The sequence below is a fragment of the Musca vetustissima genome, unplaced genomic scaffold, assembly GCF_032173495.1.
Source record: "Musca vetustissima isolate MV318-11 ecotype Yass unplaced genomic scaffold, APGP_CSIRO_Mvet_v1 utg17428, whole genome shotgun sequence".
Taxonomy (NCBI): Eukaryota; Metazoa; Arthropoda; class Insecta; order Diptera; family Muscidae; genus Musca; species Musca vetustissima.
In genome coordinates this window covers 133,856-150,669 of record NW_026876072.1, presented here as the reverse complement: position 1 = coordinate 150,669, position 16,814 = coordinate 133,856, and the positions used below count along the sequence as shown (strand labels likewise).

The window sequence follows — 16,814 nt, the reverse complement described above, 5'->3', positions numbered from 1 at the left end:
TAAATATTTTGTTTTTACTACTACAAAAAAATACTTTCTGGAACTTAATACAAAATTTTACAGTTATTATGTTGACATATAATAACACAAAAATAATTTACAAAATAAAAACGAAGTTAAATTATAAAAATACTAAATTTTCTCTAAGGGGCAAGGTAAGGAAATTAATTATTTAAGTCAAATAATGCAGCTAAATTTCAGTAGTCTTCTCAGGGCAGTTTTAGTACAATTCATTATCATCCTCCACATCCAAATTAAGGCAATTAATCCAGAAATTCTCCATGGTGTGATACAGATGAGGCAAGAAATTGCCAATGGAATGGTTTTCGTCGGTATAGAACTGTGAAAAATAAAGGGAAATTATTTAAATATTCAATCAAATTGCTAAGGGGTTTACTTACCATCTCATCAAACATAATATCATGGGCCTGCAATACCTTAGCAAACGCCATGGCATGTTGGATGTGCACATTATCATCACCCGAGCCATGGACCAACATATAGCTATGATTACGGAAATTATCCAGATTCTCCAAGACACTTGTCTCATAGTATTTCTTCAGGTTATCCTCCACTGTGGGTAAGCCCATAAAACGTTCAGTATAAATGGTGTCGTAATACAACCAAGATGTAACCGGTGCCACCGAAATACCACACTGATAGACCCCCTCACTGTCATGGGCCAAAGTACGGGCCGTCATATAACCACCATAACTCCAACCCCATATACCCGTACGTTCAGCATCAACATAGGGTAGGGATTGTAAATATTTGGTCACAAAGATTTGATCGTCCACCTCAAATTCACCCAAATGATTGTTGACGGAAAATAGTAAATCCTTACCCTTATTACCTGTACCGCGGCCATCAATTTGGGCATAGATCACTTCATGATTTGTTGTCATATATCCGTCAAAGCCCACACCAAAGCCATTGGTAACTCTAACGGAATTTGGACCACCATAAACATAAACAATCATGGGATATTTCTTGTTGGCATTCTCATCCAAACCGGGAGGTAATTGTAGCTTGACAAAGCCCATCGAACCATCAGCCAAGGTGACATTCATATAACGAATTTGTGGCCTAAGGCGGGTGGTTAAAAATTCACGGAATGGCAAATTCAATTCCCAATCTTTGATCACAGTATTTGTTTTGGTTTCCACAATTTTCGTATAGCTGGGATTGGGACCACTACAGGTCACGGTGTAATATGAAAATTCCTTGCTAAATGCAGCACTGGCAGATTTACACAAAGCACCATCGGTATCCTTCAAGGCGCAAGTCAGGCAATCATCATTGCTGAACACATGATAGATGGAGGGATCATAGTTCAGGGTGGCCTGGTAGTAACTGGAAATATAGAAAAAAATATTTTAGATTTTTAAAAAATATTTTTTCACGCCTATTGGGCCTTTGGTGGCCATTAAAAATTCTTTTAAAAATCCACGCCTATTGGGCCATTTGGTGGCCATAAAAAATTCTTTTGAAAATCCACGCCTATTGGCAAACGCATTTGTGCTTTTAATGGCCATTACAAATTCTTTTAAAAATTCACGCCTATTGTGCTTTTAATACCCATTAAAAATTCTTTTAAAATTAACGCCTATTGTGCTTTTAATGGTCATTAAAAATTCTTTTAAAAATCCACGCCTATTGGGCTTTTAATGGCCATTAAAAATTCTTTTAAAAATCCATGCCTATTGGGCCTTTGGTGGCCATTAAAATTTTTTTTTAAAAATTCAAGCCTATTGTGCTTTAATGGCCATTAAAAATTCTTTTAAAAATTCACGCCTATTGGGCTTTTAATGGCCACTAAAAATTCTTTTAAAAATCCACGCCAATTGGGCCTTTAATGGCCTTTAAAAATTCGTTTAAGAATCCACGCCTATTGGGCCTTTAATGGCCATTAAAAATTCTTTAAAAAATCCAAGCCTATTGGGCCTTTAATGGTCATTATTCTTTTAAAAATCCACGCCTATTTGGCCTTTAAAAATTCTTTTAAAAATCCACTCTTAAAGCCTCTCAAATTTTTCTATTTACAGTTGTTTTAAGGTGCCCTAATACTCACAGCTTATCGTTGACTTCATCGTAACCATAGACCCTCAACACGGTAAAATTACCACGCTTCGTCCACAAATTTGTCCGGCTCTTCAAATCCAAATTCCACACTTGCACCCAATTACCAATCCAATAGGTAAATATACAGCTATCACTTTGCTTCAAACACTGGGGACTACCCATTGTTATCCATCCCTGAGGTTCTTGCAATCGCTGGACTTCTTCACATTCACCCGTTGTCGAACACAGCTGCATTGAGGCAATATTTTGGCGGCGATTCAACCATGTTATCAACATTTTACGATCTCTGGTCCAGGCAACATTTTGTAAAATATGATCATTGCTGACAATATCGACTGGGGCCTTCAGGGTGACATAGGTTGGCTTCGAACTTAAATCGAAGACGCGCAAGGACACAACGGGGTTGTTGCTACCCGGTTTGGGATATTTCAAATCAATTTCTTTGGGATATTGATAGGTTGGATCACCGGCATCCCCGTAGAGAGAATATTTAAAGGTCTCAACTTCGGTATCATTGAATAAACCCACAGCCAAATAATTGCCATCTTCAGACCACCACATAGCACTGCCACTGGCCAATACTTCTTCTTCATATACCCAATCGGGTATACCATTATACACAACACCATCTATACCATCCGAAGTGATTTGCAACTCAATCGAATCATCGAAGTGTATAAAGACATTATTGTTGTGGACATAGCCCAAACGATCCTTGACCGGTGACCAGGCACAAAATTGCAACTTTTCACCATTGTGAATGCTTATGGAAGTTCTGCAAAGAAGAGAGATGAAGGAAAATTAAATTGATTTTGGAATATTATTTGGAAATCTATTTCTTCTTCTTCCTACCTCGTTGCAATATCGAACACATCATACTTGGCAATGTAGGAATGTCTGAAAATCTCCTCAACATCATAACGTACCAAAATTTTGGTATTGTCGGGAGATAATTTAAACGAACTACCGCTTTTGTAAATTTCCTATTTTGACATGGAAAGAAAGAGGAAATGAACAATATTTTAAATCAATATTTTAAGGTTATGGCCAACACACACCCACTTACCAAAAAATCAGAGGTTACAAAGATGCTATCCTCACCCGTGGCGGCATTGAATTTGTGTATGGATCTGTCGGTGTGTGTGTAATAGAGTTCATTATCTGAAATCAAAAAAAAATAATAATATTAATTTTTTCATCTTAATAACATAAATAAACCGAAGACCTTCAAAGGTATTTAAAATCAAAACAACACATAAAAATCATTACGTGAGATATATGTAAGGAAATATTTAATCCAAAATCCGATTAAAAATGTAATTCGTCTTCATATTTAAAAACCAAAAACATATAATATTAGCATAAACATATTTTTAATTATGATAACAACATTTGAGCGGTGTATAAAGAAGGGTCAGTCATTGGAGGCGAGCAGATAGCCAACAAGATGATTAATTCAGCGTGTAAGTGCGGACAAACATACATACATACATACATATTAAACAAGCGTTGGTTAGTTAGATAAATATTTATGTGGGTCGAACCAAAAAAACATTAAAGGCCAAACGATAAAGGAATTTTGTAAAGAAAATTCTGTCAAGGTCTACAGGAACGGATTTTTAAAAATAATAAATCCTGGCCTTATTGAAACCCTTGAAAAAAGTCTTCTTTAATAAATCCACGCCTTAGATGCCCCTTGAAAAAAAAATCTTCTTTAATAAACCCACGTCTGGGATGCATTCCTCCTCCCTCTTTTTGCCAACATTCTGCCATTTTCTTTCATTCTTTCCTCTTCCTTATCTTAATATAAAAAAGTGGAAAAATCTAATCAAAAATTGAGTTATTAATGACATGAATTGAATGACCATATAATGAGATTACGATTTCGAACATAAACTATTATTAAAAAAAAAGTATACAATACAAAAATCTTATCGTTAAATTGTTTACTGCTCTCATCGACGTCGTCGTCTTCTTCACATGTGTATCGTATAAATGTCAGTATGTTGTTGTAGTTGTTTGTGTGTTTTTTTACAAATCCAACAATAATTTATTGCCATTTATTTCACGGTTATTGCTCTGTCCGGTACGCTTAGATGGAGTAACAATTGTTGCTTTGGAAAAAACAAAAATGCGAAAACAACAACAACAAATTAAAATAACGTTAAGAAGAAGTGTTACGTTTATACGCCAATGATGGATCTGATATCTCAGTTTTGTAAAGCATACTCGTCTCTCTATTCATTTCTTCTTCATGCCCTAATTGCAGGCTTTGTAATGTTTAGGTTAGGTTTAGACATTGAGATTTTCTTATTATTATCATCTGAAGTTGTTGTTGTTATTTAACTCCTTCCATTGCGACCCAAAGAAAGTTGAAGCTTGGTTTGATGATAATTACCCTGGAGAAAGGTCCCTTAGCTTATCTTAATACCAATTACACACCTCGTTAAGTGTAGTTATGAACAAAGAAAAATGTTCGCTGCCATTTCCCTTTAATGAAATAATTACCAGGTGGTAACATGATCGGATGACAGTAATCGGATATGTAATTTCCCATTATAATAGCATTTAGAATTTAGAAACAAAGAAAAATGTTCGCTGCCATTTCCCTTTAATGAAATAATTACCAGGTGGTAACATGATCGGATGACAGTAATCGGATATGTAATTTCCCATTATAATAGCATTTAGAAAGTAGGAAAACACTTTGAAAAATATCGTCTTTCCATAATCCACTCTATGGAAAAAGTCTCCTTTAGAAAATCCCCACTTTAGAAGGTCTATGGAAAAAGTCTTCTTTGTAAAACCCCCACCTTAGTTTGTCTATGGAAAAGTCTTATTTATAAAATCCATACCTTATGTGGTCCCTGAAAAAGTATTTTTTTTAATCGACGCCTTAGATGGTGTACTGAAAAAGTCTTCTTTACAAAATCCACGCCTTAGATGGTGTACTGAAAAAGTCTTCTTTACAAAATCCACGCCTTATGTGGTCCGTGAAAATTTTTCCTTTATAAAATCCACGCCTTATGTGGTCCCTGAAAAAGTCTTCTTTATAAAATCTACGCCTTATGTGGTCCTTGAAAAAGTCTTCTTTATAAAATCTACGCCTTATGTGGTCCTTGAAAAAGTCTTCTTTATAAAATCCACGCCTTATGTGGTCCTTGAAAAAGTTTTGTTTATAAAATCTGAAAAAATCTTCTTTATAAAATCTGGTCCTTAAAAAAGTCTTTTTTACAAAATCTAGTCCTTAAAAGTCTTTTTTTACAAAATCATCACATTGATGGTCTATGGAAAAAATCTTCTTTATAAAATCCATGGTTTATATAGTCCTTGAAAAAGTCTTCTTTATAAAATCCACGCCTTATGTGGTCCTTGAAAAAATCTTCTTTATAAAATTATGTGGTCGTTAGAAAAGTCTTTTTTATAAAATCTACGCCTTATGTGGTCCTTAGAAAAGTCTTTTTTATAAAATCTACGCCTTATGTGGTCCTTAGAAAAGTCTTTTTTATAAAATCTACGCCTTATGTGGTCCTTAGAAAAGTCTTTTTTATAAAATCCACGCCTTATGTGGTCCCTGAAAAAGTCTTCTTTATAAAATCCACGCCTTATGTGGTCCCTGAAAAAGTCTTCTTTATAAAATCCACGCCTTATGTGGTCCCTGAAAAAGTCTTCTTTATAAAATCCACGCCTTATGTGGTCCCTGAAAAAGTCTTCTTTAAAAAATCCACGCCTTATGTGGTCCCTGAAAAAGTCTTCTTTATAAAATCCACGCCTTATGTGGTCCCTGAAAAAGTCTTCTTTATAAAATCCACGCCTTATGTGGTCCCTGAAAAAGTCTTCTTTATAAAATCCACGCCTTATGTGGTCCCTGAAAAAGTCTTCTTTATAAAATTCACGCCTTATGTGGTCCCTGAAAAAGTCTTCTTCATAAAATCCACGCCTTATGTGGTCCCTGAAAAAGTCTTCTTTATAAAATCCACGCCTTATGTGGTCCCTGAAAAAGTCTTCTTTATAAAATCCACGCCTTATGTGGTCCCTGAAAAAGTCTTCTTTATAAAATCCACGCCTTATGTGGTCCCTGAAAAAGTCTTCTTTATAAAATCCACGCCTTATGTGGTCCCTGAAAAAGTCTTCTTTATAAAATCCACGCCTTATGTGGTCCCTGAAAAAGTCTTCTTTATAAAATCCACTCCTTATGTGGTCCCTCTAAAAGTCTTCTTTATAAAATCCACGCCTTATGTCGCTCTTGTAAAGTCTTCTTTATAAACTCCACGCCTTATGTCGCTCTTGAAAAGTCTTCTTTATAAAATCCACGCCTTATGTCGCTCTTGAAAAATCTTCTTTATAAAATCCACGCCTTATGTGGTTCTTGAAAAAGTCTTCTTTATAAAATCCACGCCTTATGTGGTTCTTGAAAAAGTCTTCTTTATAAAATCCCCACCTTAGATGGTCTATGAAAAAGTATTCTTTATAAAATCCACGCCTTATATGGTCCTTGAAAAAGTCTTCATTATAAAATCCACGCCTTATGTGGTCCTTGAAAAGGTCTTCTTTATAAAATCCACGCCTTAGCTGGTCTATGGAAAAAATCTTCTTTATAAAATCCACGCCTTAGCTGGTCTATGAAAAAGTCTTCTTTAAAAAATCCACGCATTATGTTGTCCTTGAAAAAGTCTTCTTTTTAAAATCCCCACCTTAGTTGGTCTATGGAAAATTCTTCTTTATAAAAATCCACTCCCTAGAAAGTCTTTGGAAAAAGTCTTCTTTATTAAATTTCCCCAATATTGCTCCATTTCTTTTAAATTGTGTATTATTGTTGTTGTTTTTATACAAAATTTATATAAGCCATAGACCAATTAACAGGTCATTAACAATCAAAGAGATCGATAAATAAAAAAAATATTTGCGCCATCTCCAAATTCCTTAAAAGGTGTTTCAGTTTTATTAATTTCTATTCTTTTTTCAAAACCATATTTGCCAGAATAACAATTTACCAAATATGGATTTACTTCACACACAAAAAACAACAACAACAATAATGTGCCAATAACAAAGAAAGCTGGCAGCAGGTCTATTTGTTGTTAAATACGATTTTGTATTTTTCCCACCTACAACTTGAGCCACGCACGGAGGGTGGGCCTAAGTTTCTTCGAGTTTTTTTTTTTTTTTTTTTTTGGACTATGGAATAACTAAAAGAAGACACAAACATATGTACACACACACAAATTAAAATATATGTACATTTGTCACTCACCTGTTATCCAGGTTATATTCGAAGAACGTATTGAACCTGTGGCCGATAATGCCTCCAAAAGAGTCCATGGCTTTTTGGTATCTTCAGGCAAGGGCACCCCTGAAGCCGGCACAAATTGATAAGCGAAAATTATTGCACAAAGTGCCAGCAATTTTTGTAAATGCATGGCTGGATTTCGGGGTGGATGGAGGATCTTAGGAAGTATTCTAATATTGGTTACGAATTTTTTATCACTGCACTTGAAAAAAATTGTTAATACATTGACCGAAATTTGTTTCCAAAAACAATAATGAAAACAAACGTAGACACACACACGCACGCACGTTCAGACGTTATTCAAATCGTGTGGAGTAATACCCGCCAGAAAAGTAGTGAGTCGACTAATTGAATTCTGATCAACGACAACCAACAGCAACAACCTCCCAATGGGATAGCTAACGGCGTACTCACAACTGCAGAATGTTGGTGTGTTGTTTTTATTGTTGTTGTTCGGGCATTGCCATGTTCGAATATTTCAATACGATCACAACAGTTGGTTCGAAGCTCCAGGGATGGGAATAATATGTCTTATACGAAATTTTTGTTTTAAATGGTTTTTAAATAAAATAAAAGGAGACTATTCGATTTTTGGATTTTATATAGAAGACTTTTTCGCGGACCACATAAGGCCTTGATTTTAAAAAGAAGACTTCCAGAGACAATATAAGACCTTGATTTTAAAAAGTAGACTTTTTCAAGGACCATAGAAGGACATGATATTAAAAATAAGGCCTTGAAACTTTCTCAAGGACCATATAAGGCCTTGATTTTAAAAAGAAGACCTCTCCAGGCGTGGATTTTATAAAGAAGACTCTATCCCTAGGCCATTCAAGGCGTGGATTTTATAAACAAGACTCTATCCCTAGGCCATTCAAGGCGTGGATTTTATAAACAAGACTCTATCCCTAGGCCATTCAAGGCGTGGATTTTATAAACAAGACTCTATCCCTAGGCCATTCAAGGCGTGGATTTTATAAACAAGACTCTATCCCTAGGCCATTCAAGGCGTGGATTTTATAAACAAGACTCTATCCCTAGGCCATTCAAGGCGTGGATTTTATAAACAAGACTCTATCCCTAGGCCATTCAAGGCGTGGATTTTATAAACAAGACTCTATCCCTAGGCCATTCAAGGCGTGGATTTTATAAACAAGACTCTATCCCTAGGCCATTCAAGGCGTGGATTTTATAAACAAGACTCTATCCCTAGGCCATTCAAGGCGTGGATTTTATAAACAAGACTCCACGCCTTGATTTTATAAAGAAGACTTTTTCAAGGACCACATAAGGCTTGGATTTTATAAACAAGACTTTTTCAAGGACCACATAAGGCGTGGATTTTATAAAGAAGGCTTTTTCAAAGACCACATAAGGCGTGGATTTTATAAAGAAGACTTTTTGAAGGACCACATAAGGCGTGGATTTTATAAAGAAGGCTTTTTCAAAGATCACATAAAGCGTCGATTTTATAAAGAAGGCTTTTTCAAAGACCACATAAGGCGTGGATTTTATAAAGAAGACTTTTGCATAGACCATCTAAGGTGGGGATTTTATAAAGAAGACTTTTGCATAGACCATCTAAGGTGGGGATTTTATAAAGAAGACTTTTGCATAGACCATCTAAGGTGGGGATTTTATAAAGAAGGCTTTTTCAAAGACCACATAAGGCGTGGATTTTATAAAGAAGACTTTTGCATAGACCATCTAAGGTGGGGATTTTATAAAGAAGACTTTTGCATAGACCATCTAAGGTGGGGATTTTATAAAGAAGACTTTTCCATAGACCATCTAAGGTGGGGATTTTACAAAGAAGACATTTTCACAGGTTGTGGATTTTATAAAGAAGACTTTTTCAAGGACCACATAAGGCATTGGATTTTATAAAGAAGACTTTTTTAAGGACCACATAAAGCGTGGATTTTGTAAAGAAGACTTTTTTCATAGACCACATAAGGCGTGGATTTTATAAAGAAGACTTTTTAAAGGACCACATAAGGCGTGGATTTTATAAAGAAGACTTTTTCAAAGACCACATAAGGCGTGCATTTTATAAAGAAGACTTTTTCCATAGACCACATAAGGCGTGCATTTTATAAAGAAGACTTTTTCCATAGACCATCTTAGGCGTGCATTTTATAAAGAAGACTTTTTCCATAGACCATCCAAGGCGTGGATTTTATAAAGAAGACTTTTTCCATAGACCATCCAAGGCGTGGATTTTATAAAGAAGACTTTTTCCATAGACCATCCAAGGCGTGGATTTTATAAAGAAGACTTTTTCCATAGACCACATAAGGTGTGGATTTTATAAAGAAGACTTTTTCAAAGACCACATAAGGTGTGGATTTTATAAAGAAGACTTTTTCAAAGACCACATAAGGTGTGGATTTTATAAAGAAGACTTTTTCAAAGACCACATAAGGTGTGGATTTTATAAAGAAGACTTTTTCAAAGACCACATACGGTGTGGATTTTATAAAGACCTTTTCAAAGGCCACATTCGATAAAGAAGACTTTTTCCCATAGATCATCAAAGGCGTGGATTTTATAAAGAAGAGTATCCGAATTTAATCATTCTATAGAGCTCAGGGCACATTTCTTCCGTCATATTAAAATGCAAACACTGTCGGTCATTAAACATACCAAACATATGTACGGGGGTGTGTGTGTTTAAATTGAGTCATTTGTTAATTAGTTTAATTGCCAAATATTTATTCCATTTCATTTTATTAATTCAATTCAGTTTATTATGATTGTAATTCATTTTTTTAATACAAATTGGCAACAAATAATTGAGTTCATTCTGTATAAGGTGTGTGTGTAAACATAAATTATATCTCTAAAACATCTAATATTGAATTCTAGCTTAGAATGTTTTGTTATAGAATAGAAAAAAATATATATACAAGAAATTAATTAAAGTGTAAAAATGTGCTATTACAACGATTATCAGCCGGATTGGAGCGATGTTTGGCCAATTCGGCATATGCCATTGCCATAATATTGCCTTGTAAATTTTCCGAAGCATATACGGGCAATTTATTTAGTATGGAATCTAAATGATTTAGGAAATATGTATTTTCACTAAATTTCCTAGCATCTGGTACTGGTTGTGGGGGATTAATCGATTTCTGAAGTGAAAACAAAAAAACGGAATGAATTAAACGAAGATATCTTAATTTAATTACAAAAGCTTACATTGGAATTTGTGCTGATTGCTGTATTGACCGGTGATTGTTTCGTTACTGGCTGCGGTACTCGAGTGTATAACTCCGTTTTGGGATTAAGTGATTTCTGAAAAAAATGGAAAAATAATTACACAATATTTTCAATTTAATATCAGCAACTTACATTGCCATGCGGGGAAGTTGTATTGGCACCTGATAGTTGAGTCGATAATTTTGGATTGGTCAATTTCTAAAAGGCAGAAAAAATATATACAAAAGAATTACCCAACCTTCTCAATTTGTCGTAATGAATACTTACATTATAATGTGTATTGTAATGAGTATTGATCCCTGATTGCTTCGCTGATAAATCTGTTCGTGGATATACCTCCGTTTTGGAATTATTCAATTTCTAAAAGAGTGAATTCGAAATTAGGGAGATATTTAAAATTTTATACAGGAAACTTACATTGGAATGTGAGAAGGATGCATTGGTACATGGTTTTTTGGCTGCAGGCTCAGTTCGATTGTATAAATCGGGTTTAGGATTATTCGATACCTAAAAAAGAAAGAAAAATGCAGCAAGCCAAGATAAAATACATTTTTCAATTTTTTATGATTAAAACATACATTGGAATGCCGAAAGTTATTTTGACTCGCTTGTTTCGCCGTTGTTGGTTCTATGGGTAATTGGGCGTATAAATCCTTTTTGAATTCTCTAAAAAAATTGAAAAACATTTTTACTTCTTAAAAACATTTTAAAGACATACGGGACATTCCATACATTTTCCTTGCAGTCTCCATAGGTTTATCAGTTGTTGTTGTTGCCGAGATAGCCCTACTGTTGCTAGACATTGAATTGGGATAGCTGTTATCCTTGTTAGAGTAAGACTCCGATTGTTTGGGATCATATTCCCGATTGTCCGGTGTACTAGTTTTCGTTGTGGTAGTCTTATTGTTGTTAGACAATGGATTGGGGTAACTACCATCGTTGTTAGAATAAGAAGTCTCTGTTTCTTTGGGTTCGTAGTCGTCGCCATTGTCAGTTGTTGTGGCAGTTCTACTGTTGTTGTTATACATTGAGTTGGCATAGCTGTCATTAGCCGGGTATGACTCCGTTTGTTTCTGATTATGGCCCCCACTATTTGTTGGTGTTGTTGTAGTAGATCTACTGTTGTTATACATTGGATGGGTGTAACTATCATTACCCGAATAAGCCTCAGATTGTTTACGATTATGATCCCCATTATCTACAGCTGTTGTTGTAGTTGCTGTACTAGACCTACTGTGATTATACATTGGATGGGCGTAATTGTCATTGGCCGTATAAGGCTCTGATTGTTTGTTTGGATCATATGTTCCATTGTCTGTTGATGTAGCTGCCCTATTGTTATTATACATTGGATTGGCATAATTATCATTGGCCGAGTAAGGCCCAGATTGTTTCTGACCGTACTCGCCCCCATTGTCTGCTGTTGTAGCAGGTCTATTGTGATTATACATTGAAGAATTCGGGTAATTGCTGTCATTGTTTGAATAAGACTCCGGTGGTTTGGGATCATACACCTCTCCATTATCTCCATTGTCAGCTATTGGATCAACCTCATCATTTAGCTCCTGTTTAATTTCCATTGTTTCAGCTAAATCGGGAGTAGCTGTGCCATCCATACTACTATCACCCGCACCCTTATAGAAGCTTTCACTGTGCTAAAAATTGAAATTTTCTTTTTTATACAAACAAATTTATTGATTCAAAATCCAGCTTACATATGATGAGGCATCATCCATTCCAGTTGATAGATGATACTCGGGAAATAAGAAACCATCATCATTGTAATTTCTGAAATTGAAAATATCAACAATGATATTAATTTTTTAAAATTATTATTAATTACTCATTACTTACCCCGATGTATCGGCGGAATTGAAATTATTATTATCTGTAGATTTCGTCTTGGGAGGTCCATGGAAAAAGTCTTCTTTATAAAATCCACGCCTTAGATGGTCCATGGAAAAAGTCTTCTTTATAAAATCCACGCCTTAGATGGTCCATGGAAAAAGTCTTCTTTATAAAATCCACGCCTTCTTGGAAAAAATATAAAATCCACGCCTTAGATGGTCTATGGCAAAAGTCTTCTTTATAAAATCCACGCCTTAGATGGTCTATGGCAAAAGTCTTCTTTATAAAATCCACGCCTTAGATGGTCTATGGCAAAAGTCTTCTTTATAAAATCCACGCCTTAGATGGTCTATGAAAAAGTCTTCTTTATAAAATCCACGCCTTAGATGGTCTATGGCAAAAGTCTTCTTTATAAAATCCACGCCTTAGATGGTCTATGGCAAAAGTCTTCTTTATAAAATCCACGCCTTAGATGGTCTATGGCAAAAGTCTTCTTTATAAAATCCACGCCTTAGATGGTCTATGGCAAAAGTCTTCTTTATAAAATCCACGCCTTAGATGGTCTATGGCAAAAGTCTTCTTTATAAAATCCACGCCTTAGATGGTCTATGAAAAAGTCTTCTTTATAAAATCCACGCCTTAGATGGTCTATGAAAAAGTCTTCTTTATAAAATCCACGCCTTAGATGGTCTATGGCAAAAATCCAAGTCTTCTTTATAAAATCCACGCCTTAGATGGTCTATGAAAAAGTCTTCTTTATAAAATCCACGCCTTAGATGGTCTATGAAAAAGTCTTCTTTATAAAATCCACGCCTTAGATGGTCTATGAAAAAGTCTTCTTTATAAAATCCACGCCTTAGATGGTCTATGGCAAAAGTCTTCTTTATAAAATCCACGCCTTAGATGGTCTATGGCAAAAATCTTCTTTATAAAATCCACGCCTTAGATGGTCTATGGCAAAAGTCTTCTTTATAAAATCCACGCCTTAGATGGTCTATGGCAAAAGTCTTCTTTATAAAATCCACGCCTTAGATGGTCTATGGCAAAAGTCTTCTTTATAAAATCCACTTTAGAAGTCATTAAAAATTAATTTATTATTTATTTAAAACAAATCATATTATATTTTTATTTATATATATTTTTATGTATGGTCTACGCCTTAATGGTCGCCTTAGAAATAATTAAAATATACAAATATATAATGGATAGGACTTAATTAGATTACATAAATTTGTATAAGGTTTTTTTATTAAAATAAAAGAATTGATTTGGATGGGACAGTTAACATTTTGTGATTAACACACCTAACCTCAAATTGACATAAAAAATATAAATTACTTTTAACATAGGGTATGGGATCAAATCTATCTGCCACTACGCTACACAACATAATCGACAAAATAGATTTGTAGTTTTATAAAAAAATTTTGGCTTTTATAAATAAATAAATTCGGAAAGATTTTCCTTAGCCAAAATTGAAATCAACTTGAAATAATCAGATTTTTTTTCAAAATCTTGTTCTTCTATATCTTCTCCCTATCTTTTTTCTTGTATAAACTTAACAAAAAAATTAAGAAGAAATTTTATTGAAAAATTTGTCGACCTTGCTTCACATACTCTCTCCCACAAATTACTCCTCTATTCGTATATTAATCGATTCCGGTGTATTGCTATTTAAATTATCCAATTTCTTTAATATATCCTGTTGCAAGGATAAATATTTGGGAAAGAAATCCTCCATTAGTTTCACTTTTCTCTCCTCCAGTTTTAAACGTTTACGATTAATTTCACCCTGTTCAACGAGTATGATATTCTTTTTCTTGATTTCTTCCAAATATAAATGTTCCAGGGAATCTTGAGCAGCAGCGGCCGCCGCCGAGGAGGCTGGTGTAAGGGCTGTCGAAGTTGCCCCACCGCCGCCACCGCCAGTTGTTCCTGCCACCGAGGATGATGTTGTACGATTACGTTTACGTGGTGTTGATGTTGAGGTTACCGATGATCTGCGTGGTGGTTCCATCGATGTTGTATGATTACTATTTGCATGATTTACATCTACGGCATTGTTTGTAGCACCCAAAGTTACATTTGTATGATTCGCCAATACTGCTCCTGATCGATTATTGTTCGCAACAGCTGTAGCAGCCGTACCATTGGTGGTGGCCGCTAAGTCACCAAGAACTTGCTGATTTGCCGCTGACGCATTTTGTGATGTTGCCGCCGATGCCACTCCACCTTCAGTTGATGGATTTGCTGTTGTTGTTAGTTCTTGCGGATCTATTGGTATGAATTCGGAAAACCCCTCGGTCTTTAAATCATTTTCAATTTCTTTTTTAATTTCGATTTGATCCAGACCAAAAAGTTCAGTACTAAAACTGGTGTTTGAATTATTGCTGAAAACATTTAGGGATGAGAGATTTTGTTCGGTAAGGGAGATCTGGAAAGAGAAAAAATAAACGATAGATAAAAATAATAAATTTTCTTAAAAAAATTTGATTTTTAAAAAAATAATTTTTCAAGGATTAAAAAAGACGTGTATTTTTTAAAGAATATTTTTTCAAATAGTCAACAAGGCGTGGATTTAAGCAAAAAAAAAATATTTTTCAATGGCGTGGATTTTTTTAAAAGAATATTTTTCAAAGGCGTGGATTTTTTAAAAAAAAAAATAATTTTCAATGGCGTGGATTTAAAAAAAATATTTTTCAAAGGCGTGGATTTTTAAAAAAATATTTTTCAAAGACGTGGGTTTAAAAAAAAATATTTTTCAAAGGCGTGGATTAAAAAAATATATTTTTCAAATGCGTGGATTTAAAAAAAAATATTTTTAAAAAAAAATATTTTTCAAAAGCGTGGATTTAAAAAAAAAAATATTTTTCAAATATATATATTTTAAAAAATATTGTTCTTGTCCTGTCTAAAGAATTTCTCTAAAAATCCACGGTTCTTGTCCTACAAGACCATCTAAAGAATTTCATAAAAAATCCACGCTTCTTGTCCTACAAGACCCTCTAAAGAATTTCTTTAAAAAAACACGCTTCTTGTCCTACAAGAACCTCTAAATGATTTCTTTAAAAAATCCACTCTTCTTTTCCTACAAGACCCTCTAAAGAATTTCTTTAAAAATCCACGCTTCTTGTCCTACAAGACCCTCTAAAGAATTTCTTTAAAAATCCACGCTTCTTGTCCCTCTAAAGAATTTCTTTAAAAATCAATGATTCTTGTCCTACAAGACCCTCTACAGAATTTCTTTAAAAATCCACGCTTTTTGTCTTCCAAGACCGTCTAAAAAATTTCTTTCAAACTTATTTTAAATCCCAGCTGGTGTCTCTAAAAATTCTAAGCTTATAACTTTGCCGATGTCTCTTCTCTTGTCCTACATATTTTTACTCCTTTAATTGTTTTCCCGCTTCTACTTACATCTTCAGTCAATTGTTGATTATCTCCCGGTGTCTGATTCAAATTAATACTCTGTTCCGAATTGGTTACATTTGGTGAGGAAGGTCGGGTACCGCCACTATTACTATTCAGCAATTCTGTTGGTGACATATCACGATTATTTTCCAAAGCTTCCTGTGGCACCGGTTCATCATCTTTGGAACGATATTGATTTTTCAATATTTTCTCAACCAAATCGTATTTCTTCCATTTAACAGCATTTCTATCCGTTTCCAGTAGACGTTTCACTTGCCTGCAAAACAAAACCATACGCAAACATAAATATTTCTTGCAACTCACACACATCCCCCACACACATGTACACATACCTATATTTTGCCCTCGTTTGATTGACTTTACACTGTACCTCCTCCGGTTTGACATCGATATCGAAACGCTCCTTCATTTCCTCAGCCCATTGGGCAAAGAATATGGTGTTTTTGCCATGTTTGGTGAGACGCCAATTCTCTCTACCCCATATTAGAAAGAAGCGGTCTTCCTCCTTGGGTGTCCAATAGCGACGATTTTTACCCTTCGTCTCAGTTTCCGAATGATGATCATTATCGTTATTGAGGGGATTTAATGTGGCTCCATCTTCTTTGGCTTCCTTATCAGGAGCCTGAGAGGATGATTGTTGCTGTTGTGGTGTTGGTGTAGTTTGTTGCCTTTCTTCATCCTGCTTGTCGTCGTCTTCTGCTGCTGCTGTTGTTGTTTGTTCCGATGTCGCTGGCGGGGCTGTATCTTCCTTTGGCTTCTCCTCGTCTGTATTTTTATTATCGGCATTTACTTCGGTTTCTTCAGCTTTAACTTCGGTCATTTTATAATTTTCCTAATTTCTACTAATTGTTTATACAGAGTTTTCAATATTTTTTGCAATATTTTGTGTATATATGGAACAGGACACTTTTTTATTTTGCAATTCAAAGCGCCGACAAATTTT

At 34.8% G+C, this 16,814-nt stretch overlaps 2 protein-coding genes across 2 annotated transcripts; both read right to left on the bottom strand.

Moving 5' to 3' along the window:
* Window positions 1-220: 220 nt before the first annotated feature.
* Window positions 221-7,502, bottom strand: LOC133338603 (venom dipeptidyl peptidase 4). Its single transcript, XM_061546769.1, has 6 exons — window positions 7,337-7,502; window positions 3,149-3,243; window positions 2,935-3,065; window positions 2,072-2,857; window positions 402-1,353; window positions 221-340 (listed from the first exon to the last, which is right to left on the bottom strand). Exons 1-6 carry the CDS (start codon window positions 7,500-7,502, stop codon window positions 221-223), a joined length of 2,250 nt encoding a protein of 749 aa, XP_061402753.1.
* Window positions 7,503-10,287: 2,785 nt separating this feature from the next.
* Window positions 10,288-16,691, bottom strand: LOC133338602 (putative uncharacterized protein DDB_G0282133). Its single transcript, XM_061546768.1, has 11 exons — window positions 16,204-16,691; window positions 15,857-16,127; window positions 14,077-14,876; window positions 12,310-12,382; window positions 11,327-12,249; window positions 11,173-11,260; window positions 11,012-11,101; window positions 10,862-10,954; window positions 10,727-10,792; window positions 10,574-10,669; window positions 10,288-10,506 (listed from the first exon to the last, which is right to left on the bottom strand). The coding sequence occupies exons 1-11, from the start codon at window positions 16,689-16,691 to the stop codon at window positions 10,288-10,290; spliced, it is 3,207 nt and encodes a 1,068-aa protein (XP_061402752.1).
* Window positions 16,692-16,814: the final 123 nt, after the last annotated feature.